At 54.7% G+C, this 16241-nt stretch overlaps 1 protein-coding gene across 1 annotated transcript in view; it reads left to right on the forward strand.

Annotated features, from left to right (window-relative positions):
- Positions 1-16241, forward strand: part of VAC14 (VAC14 component of PIKFYVE complex) — a 57912-nt gene that overhangs the window by 30323 nt on the left and 11348 nt on the right. Inside the window, exon 14 of the mRNA XM_050311466.1 lies at positions 7053-7185. Coding sequence (XP_050167423.1) covers positions 7053-7185 — 133 coding nt within the window. The remainder of the gene's footprint in view (positions 1-7052; positions 7186-16241) is intronic.

A 16241-nucleotide genomic window follows, 5' to 3' on the forward strand; every position in this document is an offset into this window, starting at 1 on the left:
CAGCAGCTCCCTGGTCTTTGGGGTGATGGCACAAATGATCTGGTCTGTCTGATGGGAATCCAGCTGCCTGCTTTGCTTTGGGAGTGTTTTGCCAACCTTGTGACAGTTGAGACAAGTAGCAGATGACCCAAGAGTGGCTGTCACTGAGGCCAGCCAGCCCAGGGAGGTGATTCTGCCCCTTTACTCCGTTTTGATGAGACCCCACCAGGAGCACTGCATTTATGGCTGTGGGGTCCTCAGCACAGCAAGGGCATGGACCTGTCATGGCAAGTCCAGAGGAGGTCACAGCAGATGCTGAAGCACCTCTGCTGTGGACACAGGCTGGGTGGTTCAGTCTGGAGAACAGAAGGTTCTGAGCACACATTAGAGTCCTTCCTTGTGAGGGTGGGGAGGCCCTGGCACAGATTGCCCGGAGATGCTGTGGCTGCCCCATCCCTGGAACTGTTCAAGACCAGCTTGGACAGGGCTCTGAGCAACCTGGCCTAGTGGGAGGTGTCCCTGCCCATGGCAGGGGGTTGGATTAGATGGTCTTTAAGGTCCCTTCCAACCCAGACCATTGCATGATATCACAGGTGCAAGCCCTCCAGCCTGGTCTGCAGCTCAGTCCAAAGGGACGCCGACAGCAGCTGCTGCCTTGCACAGGGTGTCTCTTGCACACAACTCTTCCTTCCCTTCTCCACAGCTTTGTGAGGAGAAGCAGTTATGGCCCTTTGTTTCCTCTCCAGCTCGGTCCGGTCTCTCCTGCCTGGCTTCCTGCCGGAGCTGGCGGGGACAGAGCCGTGCCCTCTGAGCACCTCACGCTGTAGGATGTTTGCTGGGAGCCTGGTTCCATGTGTGGATGCACTAACACGCCTGGTGAGGTAATTGGTTTCCACCAGCAGTCCCTGGAGATCCCAGGAGTCAGTGGATTAGAAGTCTGTGTTGAGTTCAGACTGGCTGTGTCCCCACCAGAAAGCACACAGTGCTCCAGAGCCTGGACAGGAGTTGAGATGTTCTCTGAAAGGGGTTTCCTTTAGACGTATTTTTGGGGGATTTTATTCTGAATGAGCCAAACCACTCCCTTTCTGTTGTAGTATCCCTTCATTTGTGTAATCATAGGTCTGCAGAGGTGGCAGCTGTAGGGCAAGGTCCCACCTCCAGATGGTGTGGAAAGTGTTAGGGCAGCCTCTGAAAATACCAGGTGAGTGTGTAGGGTGCAGATGATCTGTGAAAGAGACAAAAGAGAAGGTTGGCCCTTGTCAGATGGCTCAGATTTGCTAAACTGTTGTTTTCTGATGTTAGGGCAGGATAAAAGCAAAACCTCTCCTTACTCATCCTCCCCACAAAAGGCAAGGAGGCAGCTGACATCACACCACCAACCACTTGCTCGTGAAGGAGCCACTTTCCAACAGTTCTCACAGGATCAGGAGTGTGACAGCAGGGAGCAGAGGAGCCAGGTGGGACAGAGAGAAGAACCTGGTGTTCCTGAGTGCTCCCAGCTCAGCAGTCTGGTTCCTGATGGTTGGTGGCTCTGGCATTTCCCTGCTGGCATGAAGCTGTGCAGGAGGGCTGACTGTCTAAAATGCTCTTCTGCCTCTTGGGGAGGAGGGGAATTCAAAGGAAAGGATGATTAGTTTCTTTTCCTGGACACACTGGGATGCCTTGGAAAACCCCGGGAGAGACCATCCAGATGTAGTTTTAAGTTGGCTGGCATGCCTCCAGGTATCCATCCCTCCTGAGATGGTCACAGCACGTGGCTGGCCAGAAAGCGTGGGGAATCCCGAATAAAAGCTGGGATTAGTGATCTGTAGGTGCAGATAAAGAAGGCGATGGTGTAGGTAAGATCACTCCCAGCTGGGCTGCCTCAGTTTCCCCAAAATGCAAGGAATTTGGAGGCTGGGGTGTGGAATGAGGTGAAAACAAACTAGCATCCCATTGCTGCGTGTTCCTTCCTACAGGTTATCTTCCATGTGCTTCACTTTTCCATGCAGGAGCCTCAGCCTGCTCTAAGCTCACCACCAAGTTTAACGCTTCCTGGTTTGCAGCTCTGCTGGGTACTTTTTCCTCCTGTACATTGGCTGAGCTACACACCTGCTACATTTTTGCTTATTGATTTACCATAGCAAAGAGAAACGAGGCAGTTGTGGAGCACAAACCTTCCTAGGAAAGTCATCAGGATTGTCATTGCCTGCTGCCTTCCTCCAAGGCAGCCACGAGCACAGACCCTGGTTCAAGTGTGAGGGGATCCAGGAGGCAGAAAAAGCCTCGTTTGGCATCAAAATAAGTACCCTGAGTCATTTGGGAGCCCCTCTTCTGGTGAGGTGCTGAAGCATCAGGAATTGCAAACCCTGGGCCCTTCAACCAGGTGGGAAGGGGAGAAGCACCCACGTGTGACCAGGCAGAAGCAGGTGAGCACAGCCTGCAATCCAGAATTTTCATGGCTTTGTTTCCTCAGCAGCATCCTGTGCTCTGGAGAGGGGAGAATGGAGATTTTCCAGAGCCCAGCTGAGCTGCCGACACGTTCACATCTGTTTCCAGCTACGCCCTGCGCCGGCTTTTTGGGAGGAGGAGGAGGAGGAGGAGGGGAGGATTTGCCTTTTTTTTTTACAGCTCTATTTTTATCCTGCTCCGCGAGGCTTTCACCGCTCCGTGTTTGCAAAAGCTGAAATTCAAAACATCCTGGGGAAGGGCTGCCCGGGGTTTGGGGGGGGGAGATGCTGCACAGATTCCCAGGGTTTCTCCCAGCACCATCTGGCAGTGCTGACTCCCACACCACTGGCACTCAGGTGGATTGGGGGCTCACGGACCAGCTCCGACCACCACCGGGTTTATCCCTGTTGCTCCCAGAGGAGCTGAGGGAGATCATTCTCCGGGCTGAGCTGGAAACATGACGCCTCGGGGAAAGCACCGGGGTGGGAAGGATGCTTGGCCTCGCCAGCTCTCAGCTTACCCTCCCCTATATCCGAGCTGAAATTGCTTCAATTAGAGATTGCGGTAAATCATTTTAGCTAAACCACCGCAAATACCCTTGTGGATGCTCTTTAACCAGCTTACCCAGCTTTAGCTCGCTTCGGAAAGGAATCAATTCCGCTCCGATCTTATTTCAGTTTGGTTTCAGTGGAGTTAAGCAAGTCCACACCGGTTTTAATTAAGACTGGTTTGAAACCAATTATAGGGAATTAATAGAAGTTATGTTTTATGGCAGGCTGAAGTTCCACACTTCGTGGCTGAGGTAGGAAAATCCAAGCTGGTGTCAGACTCTGCCAGTCTCACCCGGAGCAGTCTGGGGACACTTTGGCCACTGTAATCTCGACACAGCTCAGCCCATCAAGCAGCCAGACGGCCTGAATGTTCCAGGCTGATGTACAATATATATTTATAAGGGCCTTAATATAGATCCCTAATTGCCTGTCTGGGTTGATTTATAGCGTGACCACGCAAGCGATGGGAACGGTGTGAACTGCTGGTGAGTGCTCGGAAATGCTCCGGAGGCTTTGACAGGCGTTTGCTCCCTCACCCCACGGCTGGGGGAACGCATTCTGGTGCTGGCTTAGGTGATCCAACCAGCCCACTCGTGTCCCTGGCTCTATCCCAGGCTGTGAAGGGAGTCCCAGGGAATGCCTGGCGTTCTGGGCTGCAGGAGGGTGCCATAGTCACGGACAGGACAACGGGTACTGGCGTTAAACTGGCAGAGGATTTGTTCAGCTTAGGTATTAGGAAGAAATTCTTTGCTGTGAGGGTGGTGAGTCACTGGCACAGGTTGCCCAGAGAGCTGTGGATGCCCCATCCCTGGAAGAAGTGTTCAAGGCCAGTTTGGATGTGGCTCTGAGCAGCCTGGTCTAGTGGAAGGTGTCCCTGCCCGTGACAGGGGTTTGGAACTAGATGGGTGTTAAGGTCCCTTCTGTGATTCGATGATAAGGGCCCAGGCTGGTGTGGACTCCTCTTGTTTCACTGCTCTGATGTTCCTCTGAGCCCAAAATTCCCCTTTGTTCCTATTCTCTTGTATGTCCAGGCTGAGTTTCCTCATTCCTCTGAGCAGGGATCTTTCTTCTTCCAGCTCCCTCCTCCATGCCAGATTAAAAAACAACAAGGCAGCAGAGCTGTGACGTGCCACCAGCCCCGGCTACGTTAACAGCCGATCTGGCAGGTTACGGATCTGCAAAGTCTCGCTTCGGGGAAAGGGGGAGAGAGGTGCAAGCTCCAATTAATTATGCCACAGTTTTCTTAACACTTCTTCCTGCTTGTTTCTGGTGTTTCGTAGAAACACTTGACAGGCTGCTCCTACGGTTCTGCCGAGCCGGGAGCGCCGCTGTGCCGAGCTGTAACCCGCAGGGCGGCGAGCTGAGCTCGGGGCCGCGCCGGGAAGGGTCGCACCGCGGCAAACGAGGTGCCAGCCGCTTCCCAGACATCCTGTAAACACAGCTAACGGGGAGTTTGGAGGGCTGGGAGGCTTGGGAAGAGAACTGCTCGGAGGAAGTGTTGCCTGTGTGAACTCCAGCTGGGGTTTGGTTGAGTGTTTTGCAGCCCGGGAGCCTCCTGCACGCCGGTTTCTCTGGCAGAGCGTGCCGTGGTGGAAGCCTTCCTTAGGGACGTGCAGGCATAGCTGCTGGGCACCAGCTGGGTAAGGGATGGAGAAATGATCCCTCTGGAGTTTTGTCTCGATGCTCCCAGAGGTGGAGAAGCTCCCTGTGGTAGGCAGACTGCCGCATTATGCTTTCCTCTCCTAAGAAAAACAGGGCAGACTTGTTCTCATGGTCTCTGTATCCCAGTCCCTCCTTGCTCCCAAGATCCCTGACCCACTGCCCAGCTTCCTCGAGGCTGGGCAGAAAGGCTGGAAGTTTGGGAGCCAGTTAGTGGAAGAAAACAACAGGACTCAAAGTCCTGCAGACTGCAGCTGGGATCTGATCTCCAAGGTGATCCTGACTTTTGGATGCTCAGCTGACCCAGCCTCCAGGTGGAGATGCAGGAGATGCTGCACCAGCTCAGGTCATGGATCTGAGGGTGCTTCTGGGTGGTCAGTCTTGAACCAGCATTCCCAGCCACACAGCCCCTGGGCTTTGCCTTGTGCACAGCAGAAGTGCTGGGCCTCTCAGGGAGGAGAAGAATTGCTGCCTTCTCCTGTTTTTGCTTTGGGCTGTGTTTTCAGCTATGTGATGTTTGAGCTGGAAGGCACCTGAGGCAGCAGCGAGGTACAAAGCTGGCTTTGCCATGTGGAGGGAGCACCGAACAGGAGCTGCTCCCAGTGCTGCTGCCAGAAGGGACTTGCCCTGGTAGCAGTGCCATCCATGCTGCTGTGGGGCTCAGAGAGACCATTTTTGGGGTCTTAAGAAGGAAGAAACTCCCAAGATAAGACCTTCCCCCAGACAAGCTACAGCACTGGGGCCTTGCTAGCTGGTGGGAATGAAAGTGTGATGTCCTGCCTGCTGCTGGCTCTGGTATTGCAGCACAGCCAGGTTTGGATGTCTCGGCATTGCTAAGAAAACAGGCACAAATACCACTTTTTCAACTTTGAAGGCCAGTTTCTATCTGCTCCTCAGCTCCCTTCCCAGCAGAAAGCAAACTGGGCTGTGCTGGGAGGTTTGAGGCTGGGCTGTGGGCTGGTGCAGTGGGAAGGCAGAGGTGCCCAATGTCACCTCCAGACCATGTCCCTTCTCTCCTTTGAGCCGTGCTGAGCAGCTGGAGCGAGGACATGTGGGGCACCACACGGCTGTGTTTTCTCTCGCTGGGTCCTCCCTGCCTTTGAACAAACACACCTTTGTTTTGGAGCCCATCGGCTCAGCTGGATCCTTTTTTTTTTTTTCCCCCAGATCATCTTCCCCACAGCTGAGGGGAAATGTGATGCAATGGCAAACACTTGTGCTCGGGGAGGTGCCTGCCTCAAAGCCGGGTTTGGGGTTGCAGATGAACTAAGGGGTGGGTGTAGACACAGCTTCAGCATGGAGAGAACACCAGCTTTTGGTCAGGATGACTTTGTATTTCATTTTCCTCTTTCTTTGGCTCTGTATGTTCTTTTAGGTGTTAAATCCAAACCTGGGGAAGCTGCCCTGCCTGTATCTCTGTGTATCTTCGGGAGAGGCAGGGTGGAAAACAGCCCAGTGGCTTTTCCATCAGCTTTCCTGAGCTTTGGCAGCTTAATTGCATCTTTAATTGGCTGCTCCATGCTCTGCTGAGTGTCCATAGAAGCAGACAACATCCATAAATCAAACTGTTCAGGCTTCCATGGGTTATCTGATGAAAGTACCGGGGAGGGGAATAACCATGGGGTGCTCGTGTGTGCCGACTTCCCTCCTTACTGCAGTCAGAAGTGGCCTTTCCAAGGGAGAAATTCCGGGAGAGAGAGCTCCCCTCGTTGCAAAGCGGCCTTTGAAACGCTCTCTCCAAACATTTGCTTTGAGCGCTGTCCTGCTAAATAAACCATCTCCCCTGGGGTTTCACTGTGGGAAAAGCAATCTTTACCTGCTCCTGTCGGTTGGAAGGAATATTTCCCTGAGCTGGGAGCTGCCCCTTTGTCTGCCCACCCTGCAAACAGACCTGTACAGTCCTTAAGCCTGTTCAGGGAAGATCACATCACTGAGTGTGAAGTGGTGGCCGTGCTGGGACCCAGGGCTGAATGTGTGTCTGCCACTACCTGCATGCTGGGTTTGGGGCATCTGTGGCCTGTGGGGTTGGATTAGAGGCACTTCAGCTCACCAGCAATCTGGTTGTTTTGGGATGAGTGTACATAACCGAGGAGATGGGGTTGCCTCGATTTAGAGGCTCAGGCACCCCTTTTCCTACCAGCTACTGAAGCTGAACAACTCTGGGATGAACTCCCCCAAAGCCCATTTCACCCCCAGCTGCTTCTTCCAGGACTGGGATCAGCCTGGGATGCTTTCCCTGGGCTGGAGGGAACTCCAGCGGGGCTGGCTCTGCTTGGACCTGCCAGATATGGTCATACAAGGCTTGGAAATGTTTTTGTGCCCCAGCCCTCCTCTGCTGAGTGCTGTGACCATGGTTTGGGTGTCTCCTCTCTGATCCAGGCTTTGGCAGGAGGGCCCTGGCTGCTCTAATTTGTTCTCCCCTTGCCTCCCCAGCTGTGAAAGGCTTGGAGTGCTCACCCTCCACCCCCACCATGAACTCCTACTTCTACAAGTTCATGATCAACCTGCTCAAGCGCTTCAGCAGCGAACGGAAACTCCTGGAGACCAGAGGAGCCTTCATCATCAGGTCAGAGCACTCCACCAGCCTCACCAAAGCCCCTCAGCACCCCTGGGATGGGTGGGATGGGGATGGCAGGGTCGAGCAACCCTGGCTCCATGCTCCCTTGGAGCCAGAACCATTTCCTGAAGCCTCCCTTGCTCTCCAGCAAACGGTTTTGGAGCAACCGGATTTCACCTTTCACATGTCAGGGCACCATATTTCTCTCTCCCATCCCCGGAGGCAAAGTGGCTCCTTATTAAACAGTGTTGTCAGAGCCTGTTTCATTAAGAAACAACTAGACCAGCCAGAGCATAAAGACAGGTTTGCACTCGGAGTGCCAAGCCAAGTGAATCCCTGCACCCGGCTCGGCGAGGTGCCCGTCCAGAGCCGTGTGTGTCGATGCACGGAGCTGGGTGGTGCTTCAGCTCTTCAAGTGGCAGAGGCTGGAGAGCCAAGATTTGTGGAGGGCCAAGGGTTGTGGAGGCTGGAATGCCAAGCAGCTGGCAGGGAGTCGTGTTTAATGCAATGACATCTGGGGCAAGGGGTATCGGCTCCTCAGCTCGCTGGGGAATCAGGGTTAACGGTCGAGGCAAGGTGGAGGAATCAGTAAGGGGGTTGGTGGAAGGAGCTGGCAGGACCCTAGGTTTTCCTCCCTTACTTTCATGGATGTGGCATCAAAATGAACAGGGGAGAGCAGGAGATACAAGCCATGCTCTTGTAGGAGAAGAGAGCTGACTCTCTGAAGGCACAGGGGGGTGTGTCAGGTAGTGATAAGAAGGTCCCATGGAAATTGTGGTCTCACAATGGAAATGGGAAAATGCAGCATGCAGAGCTCCCAAAATCTGCAAAGCTGACCTGGGTGTCGAGTTGTACTTGCTTGGGCAGCAGTTTGTGCCCAGGTCTTTGGACAGCCTGAGAGCACACTGAATACATCCCAGGTGCAATATCTCACTTGTAGTGTCCCCTCTCCTCTCCCTGGTCAGCAGAGCCCCTGGGATGAGCCACCCTTTGCAGGGAAGTGGCCCCATGACATGTTAGGGGAGCAACAGTGAGCCTGGGCAGGGTCCCATTTGAAAGCTCTCCCGTACCAAGGCCCACCCTAAATTTTTCCCCCCAGCTCTGGCAGGGAGAGCCTTGGCAGGCAGGCCCAGCTTTCCCACAGCCAGCCAGCAGTGCGGTGGGACTGGCTCGGGGCAGCTCAGCAAGCCGAGGCTTCTTACGGTGACTCATACCCCAAAAAATCTGGTAAAGCAAAAAAACCAAAAACAACCTAAAAAAATAGATGACTCTGTCCTTTGTCAAGTCATGTTGTGGCTCACATGGGATAGATGCAGGTCTGCAGCCAGAGTGGTGGTTCTGGGAAGGGTGAGCCGTGCCCTCAGGTACCAGCGATTAACCCTGAAACCTGCTGGTGGCTGCTGAAGGACTGATGTAAACATCAGCATCTCTGCTGCTTCCAGAAAAAGCAAGATGAGAATAGAGGAGGAAAACTTTTACAGGACTCTCTGGCAAAGATCGATCTCTTACCAGAGAGACTCAGTGAACGTGGGAGCCTCGTGGAGCTATTTTTAACCACTCTTCAAATTGAAGCCGTATGCGTGTTCCCACGTTACATCCCTCCCCTGTCCACAAGCCAGCTCAGCTGTTTTGCACAGTGGGGTGGGAAGCCAGCCTCGTGTTTGACTTGAGAGATGCTGCTGATGTCTCATCCTGGGCTGGAGAGCACGGGTGTGCTTGAGAGACCGGGCTGGTGTTTGCTAAAGCACGGTCCTTCCCCAGCTCTGGCACAGGCTCTTCGCTCCCTTTGGGGACCACTGCTGCCTCTCTCTGCTGACAGCAGGCCTGGGAACAGCGAAGCAGAGAAGGAAAAAGGCCTGTTAAGTTTAGGCAGTGATTTCCAGCTGAAGGATTAGTGCTCACAGGAAAGGGAAATGGGGGACGGGGGGTTTATTCAAGCACAGCGCTGCAGTTCTGCCCGTCGTGTTGCCAGTGGGCAAGTTCAAAGGTCTGTGAGGTCAGGTGGGGGCTCTGTGGTTAAAGGTAGTTTATTTCTAATCCAACTCAAGTTTGTTCATGCCTGGTTGCTGACTCTGAAAGGACTTTAGACTCTGCCGGTGTGTCTCTGGGGTCTCGGAGACAGAGGTTATGGTACATTGTGTGCCTTAGGATTGGAGCAGGGTTTGAGAGGTGATCCAAGAGATGGATTGGTCTGCTGCCTTCCCCAGTGGGATCCACTGCAACATAACTGCATCAAACCATGGTGTGATTCCTCATCCATGCCTAAGGGTTTAGGGTTAGGATCCCCTCAACTCGTCATGGTGGAGCCCACATGCTGGGCTGAGCCCCAGCAGGAGGAGGATGAAAGGGCAACATCCAGGAGAAGGCTCTTCAAAGCCATTTAGATGCCTCCTGAATGCAAGGGACCCTCTTTGTGAAGGGATGTGCCAAGGGGACTCCAGTGACAGGAATCCCCCAAGCCTCGTGCTTTCCCGCCCCTCTCCCCCTGAGGGAAGAGGGGAATCTGCTCCCATGATCCCTTCCAAGTGATTTTTTTGGGGGGGCTTGGCATCAGTTTTCTGCATCACAGCTGACAGGGTTCCTTTGGGGGTCTGTCTCTCTCACTGTCACTTCTGACTCTTTTTAGGCTGGGAGCCAGTAAAATTATTCTGCCTTCAAAACTCAGAATTCCAAGTGCTGCCTTCTCCTCTAGAGCCAGGCATGTTTGCACTCAGAGCTTGCTCCCAAAGTGTTGTCAGAGGCAGGAGCATCAGAGTTACCTCCCACCTTGATAAGCAGATCTGGGACCTTCCACCCTCCTCGCTGACTGCCCTGGCTGGCACGTGGCCCTCCTGCATTCAACAGAGCCCTAAAGCCAGGAGCAAACAGCCCCATTCAGCTGCTGGCCTCCCAACGATGGCTTGGAGCAGCAGAAGAATGCAGAGGAGCTTCCAAGGCATCACATGGCTCCTTGGAGCAGCACAGCCACCCTCTGGGCAGGAACCCCATGGAGGGAAAGCTGCTTGGCCGGTCAGAAGGCAGGCAGTGGAGCTCACACCGAGATTTTAATGCTTGTTTGTGGGTACCAGCGCTGTGGGATGGGGGGATTAAGTGAGAGGTTAAGCCCTGCCCCATGGACATCAGTGTTGCTGCTCAGAGGATAGGGCTGGCTGTCCTTGGAAGGTGCTGTGTCTCTCCTCTTGTCCCTCCTGTGGCTGTTTGTGCTGTCCCCATGCCATCCCCAGGCTCAGTCTGAGCTCCAGGAGCTGGTTCAGCTCGCTAAGCTGAGCCCAGCGCCAAAGCAGCCGGCTTTGTGCTGCTCTTTGAGCCTGAGCAGCGAGGGGACTCATGGCTGATACACTTTGCCACAGCAAATGAACCCTGCGGGGTGTGGGGTGTGCTTGAGTGGCTGGAGACGTCCCCATGCATGTGGTGTGGGGATGCTTTGAAGTGCAGGGCTTAACTTTTAAGCCCGGCGAGGCCGTGTTCTCGCCGAGCAGTGGCACCCTGGGGCACGGGAGGACGCCTGAGTCAGCACTTTGCTCCCCAGGCAGGGGCCTGCGCGCAGGGGTTGTCTCAGCTTGTTTTATGGAGCTGTTAAACAAACCTCCACACTGCCTGGCACCTTCTCACGGGGCGTTTTCTGAGGTCAGACTTCATGGAAGGGGCCCTGGCGTGACTTTGCAGCCACCTCCTGTGCAGTGCTCGTGGGGCTTGTCTGTTCAAGTGGGGATTGTCCTTGGCTTTTGAGGGGATATTTGAACCCTGGTGGGGGTGGCCAGGAGGGCTAACTGGTTCTCCATCCACTCTGGAAGACATTGGAGAGCAGATAAGGTTGTTCAGCCAATTTATGGCATTAGCTGGAGAGCTGGAAAATCCCAAGTCTCGTGACGGGGCCACGGGTTTGTGGTTCCAGCAGACGGGAAAAGTTCACCTGGCTGGAAATTCTGCCTGTTCCTTGAGGTCTCAAAGTCCTGCTGGGAGGAGGCCAGTGGAGAGCTGGATTGCAAAGAGGGCAGAGCTGAGGACAAACACTGGCGGGTCACGCTGGGTGCACGAAGGGCTGTGTGGTGATGCCCTTCGTGCTGCAGTGGCTGGTCCCCTCTGTTTGGGCGTGACAGGGCTTTGCCTGCCCTCTAAGAGGCTGGGGCTGACTGTGTGGCACCTGTTTCTCCACAAAAAGTAGGGAAAAAGAAGCAAAGTGAGTTTGAACCTGCTAACCAGGACGAGGAATCAGAGAGGGGGAGCAGAGAGGGCCGGCGTGTCCTGTGGAGCGCAGACATCCCTCCGATGCTCTTGGCAGGCCAGCAGTGAGGTGCATGTTAAATCACTTTTTACTCGGTATGCCTGGCATTCCCAGGGCTGTGCTCTCCATCTGGGAGAGTGGGAAGGGAAGGGGAAGCCTGCCAGCATCCCAGTGAGGAGGGCTGTGGGGAGGGAGCGGGATGGGGGTTTAGCCACAGGTTTGGGTAGCAAGGGATGTGTTGGGGATCGTGTACAGAGGCAGTGGGTGTCTGCTTTGGTGGTAAGGGGATACTGCAGTCCCAGGATGACACCGTACTGCAGTGAGCCAGTGTCCACCCACGCCACCCTGGCTCCCACCCCATCCCTAACCTCATCCTTTCCTCCTGCTGTGCTGTCCCCACCACTCAGCCCCTCACCAGGGGAGGCTCAGGAGCTGGTGCTAACCAAAACCCTCCTCTTCTCCCAGGCCTGGATGCTCTTGAGCTCCCCTGGACACACATTTTGCTTGGCCAAACATCCCAGTAGCTCCTGATGAGCTGGAGGTGCCCAGTACTGGGATGCACGATCCGCTCCCGCTCCTCCTTCCTTGGGGTGTGCTGATGCTGCTGTGCCCCCTCCAGCTCCCACTGCCAAACCCGTGCCCTGAAAATCCCTCTGCAAGTGAATCTGGGCTGGAGGGGGGCCACGTGTCACCTCTTCCTCTCTCCCACCCTCCGTGCCACTGCATTGCAGAACAAAACCTGCGTTTGTTTTTGCGGGAACCGTTTGGCTGGAGCTCAGCGAAGGGCAGGGAAAAAAAAAGAAGGGGGGGGAAAAAAAAACGGAGCCTCTTTGATAAACTGTGATATGAACTCGGGTAAAATCCAAACAGCTGTGAGTGCTACAAGGGAAGCTTCTGTGTCAGGAGGCAGCGAGCCTGCGAAAATCCACTGCTGTGCCTGCCAGGATGCTCGCTGGCCGCCTGCCCTTGGGCTCTAATGAACTGCGCGCTCGCCATCCCCCTCCTCGTGCCTCGCCGAGAGGAGGAACCGGAGAAAGCCTTTTAGTTGGGTTTTTTTGTCCATTTGCAAAGCAGAAAGAGGAGCTCCCTCGTGCCCAGGGCTCCAGCCAGGCACGGGGTGGTGGAGCGGGGTGGTTGAGCATCTCCGGTTCTGTCAGTGGGCTTGTCCTTGCTTATCTCCAGCCCATCCTTCTGCACCTCCCTTTGACTCTCCCTGCTCCCCAAAATCTCCTCTCCCCAGCTTGCCATGCTTGGAGTTCTGGAGCAGTGCTATAGTGGTGTGGTGGCAACCAGGCCCTGCTTTGCTGCGTCTCCCTCTGCCCCAGCCATGCACAGTGAATGCTCTCTGCTGGAGCTCCGTAAGGAATTTGGGGTGGAAGCCAGCACTGTACCTCCAAAAACCCCCACTGTACCTCCCAAAACCCCCAGCTCTCCAATTACCTCTCACATCACGCCATGGGCTCTGCAAGCCCACAGGAGCACGTGCCTGTTGAGGTTTTAATTCACCAAGGGGCTCTGGGCTCTCCAATACCCTCCCAGCCCCACGGAGCAGGAGCCACAGGGGAAAACTCAGATTTCCCTTGGCTAGAGGTTGGATCTGGGGTTGCAACACACCAGCAGTCACCAGCAGCGTGACCTTCACAGTGGAGGAGCCTGGTTGCTCTGCCTAAGGATTATCCCTGGCCAGCTCCCTCCTAGGGCAGGACCCCCAGGGAAGGACAGGAGATGCCTCCACTGAGCTGGGCTGGGGGGGTTGGGGTGCACAGGCCCTGGAAATGAGTTCACTGTCCTAACCCACCAAGGCTGCACCGAGACCAGACGTACTCGGAGCTGCCTGGAAGGATTTGATGGGTTTTCCTGCCGAAAAATGGGAACCACATGTGAGCGGCGGTGCCAGAGTGGGCTGGGACTAATTTGGGTCAGTGAGAGGGTGGAGGGGAGGAAAGGGAAGTGTGCGTAGGGGAAGAAAATCCTCCCAAAATGGCCAAGTTCCTTCAAAGGGCAGGTCCCCAGGCAGCGATATTTGCTCCCTCCCAGCACTTTCCCTAGGATCTCAGCAGGAATGTGGAAGGGGGAGCTGGGAGAAGGTGGGCTGGGCAGTGGGGAGAGAAGCCCACAGCTCCCCTGCTTACTGGCCATGGCATTATGCAGAGCAGCATTTTAGCACAAGCAGCTTCCAAGGTGTCTCCCAAGTTTTCCTTGCCTGAGGGTGAGGACCTTCAATCACAGGGAAGTGGAGGTCGGTGCAGACAAGGGGCTGGTTTTGGCTGCTAAATTAACCTGTCTGATCCCGTCAGTTGAGGCTTGAGTGTTCTGATGGTGTTTCCCTTTCTGACTCTGCAAATTTGACAGCTCAGTTTATTCATCTTTGTGGAGGGAAGAGCCAGGAAATCAGGCTGAATAACGGGCCCCACCTGTCTTCTAGGGCATCTTGCTCAGCATTGTCTCCAAGGCACAGGGCACTCAGTTAAAACCCTCACCTCAGCCAGTGGGTCTGGCTGGGCACGCTGCTCCCAGGATGGGATGTCCTGGGACAGGATACATCTGGGTGGGACATTTGTAACTTCCCACTGAAGGTGTAGAGCTGTGCAAAAGCCACTTTGGCTGGAGCTGCTTCCCTTCAGTGCATGAGCTGCTCTCTGTGCTCTGCTGCACCTGGAGCTGGTTGTCGTGTAGCATTGGGGTTCTTAGGGTTGTGGCAGGACAGGGAGCATCTATCTGCTCTCCTCTCGTGCATCTGTGGGCCTTGGAGGGGTTTGTGGGAGCAAGGCTCCTCAGGCTGCATCCCTCCTTGGGATCCTTCCAGGGATCCTGGCTTGGAAGGCAGGGCAGGCGTGGTGATCCAGCTGTGATGCTGAAAGGCAGTGAGAGGAGCCGGTGTGGAGGCAAGCCCGGCACTAGAGCTGAAATGACATCTGGGATGTCTAAACCGTGGCACAAGTGGGGTATTTTTTCAGCTGACACTCGAGCAGGGAGTGCAGCAGGGCTCACTGAATTACTCACAGGCACCTCCTTCCTGAGCTCTGGGATGCGCTCGAGTTGCTGGTAGAAGAGACAAGGCAGCTTCACCTCCCACCCCAGGGCATGCTCATCCCTGAGCCATGGGACACTGCCACCTCCTTCCAGTCCCTTTTTCCTTTCCCTCTGGAAAGCTTCACCCTCAATACACAATGTATTCCTGCCACACTCTATCCCTCTGCTTTCAGAGGTCTAGAGATGCCCAGCAGGACCCTTTTCCCCAAGATTTGCCTTCCTTCCAGGGGGATCCAGAGGCTCATCCACCTCTAGGACAGCAGCCTGCTCCTCAGCTGCACTTCTAGGAACAAAAGCACTTTTATTTCTTCATCTTAAAGCAAAGTCGTGTGGAAGGGTGAGCACAGGGACCACAGCTCTCATCTCTCTACAAGCTGTGCACGCCCTGAACAGGATCAGCGTCTCCCAGCTCCTGTTGCCACAGCTTTGTGCCCGCTCCTTTAACCTATTTTATTTGCAGTGAAGAGAAATTATAGGAGGAGAAATAAGGCGCTTGTCAGTTTTCGTGAAAATGAGGCCACAGCTGTCAGCCTGAGAGCGAAGCGGACGTCTCAAAGGAAGGATCTGCTGCTGCTCCACGCGTCTCCCCCACTCCTGAGCCAGCCTCTGCCCTTCCTCCCCTTCCAAACAGAGGATGCTCGCCTGAAAACATGACTGCCCAGTGGGAGTGCCCCCTCTGGGGTCAGGCTCTGCAGGGCTCACTTGTCCATGAGTCGTTCCTCTCAGCTGGAGTGGTGGGCTGGGGCCAGGCATGTGCTGTAATGCTGCTGCTGGTGCCTCCTGCCTGGGGCTTGAAGCCCCAAGAGCCCTGAGCAGGAGTTGCATTTTTTGTCCATTTTGCCATCAAATCATTGGCAAGTTTAAAAGCTGGAGAAGAAATGCTCCAAGGTGGTTATTTTCGTGTTCCTGGAGGGTTTGGAAGGAGACGGTTTCCTGTTCTCCACGTGAGCCTCCTGTAGATGCTCAGATGTTTGTAAGCTCTGCAGGTCATCAGTGACTCATCAGTGCAGGTCATCAAGGCCAGGTTGGATGGGGCTTGGAGCAGTCTGGTCTAGTGGAGGGCATCCCTGCCCGTGGCAGGAGGTTGGGAATGAGATGATCTTTAAGGTCCCTTTCTGTGGGCAGGATAGTTTTATCCATAAGTCACCATGAAGTCTTCTCAAGGAAACTCATGGGACACACCAGCGTGGGCAGCTGGAGGCTGGTCTGGTGGTCTGTCTGGTGGGCTTCACCTTGGAGGAGCTGTCACGTTGATCTGTGTTATGTCTTAAGAGTTGGGCCGTGCCTTTGGCTGAGAGGACCACTAAGTTTCCAAATTTAGTTGTCTTCTACCTTCTGACCCATCCCAGAGGATATTGGTGGTAGATCCTCTTCTGTGCTGAAGATGATCAGAAGAAGAAACTGAAGAAGAAGCTTGAAGAATCTTCTTCTGAAGAAAGTCTTCCTTCTCCTTGCTACAGCCCTGTTTCCCTCTGTGATTGGTGTGGAGCTGGGGGTGTTTCACTGATCATGCAGAGTGTCCAGAGGTGCTGGATGTCTGCTTGGATAACAGACCTCTCTGAAGGGGGCTGTTCTCCATGCATGTCCAAGGTGGGAACAGGGCTGGGTTCATCACAGGTCAAGGTGGATATGCCCAGCTTTGGGCTGGGCTGTCAGCTTTGGTGGGCGAGTGGGCCGTGGGGAAGCCCTCCTGGCAGCTGGGACAGCGACATCTGAGGGGAGCATCGGGAGGAGCAGACACCATGGGCTCTGCAGGGCTGTGATGCTGTTTCACCAGTGGAAGCTGCTCTGAAACACTGGTGTACAT

Source organism: Myiozetetes cayanensis, unplaced genomic scaffold, assembly GCF_022539395.1.
Source record: "Myiozetetes cayanensis isolate MyiCay16 unplaced genomic scaffold, myiCay2020 scf16, whole genome shotgun sequence".
In the NCBI taxonomy this organism is placed as follows: Eukaryota; Metazoa; Chordata; class Aves; order Passeriformes; family Tyrannidae; genus Myiozetetes; species Myiozetetes cayanensis.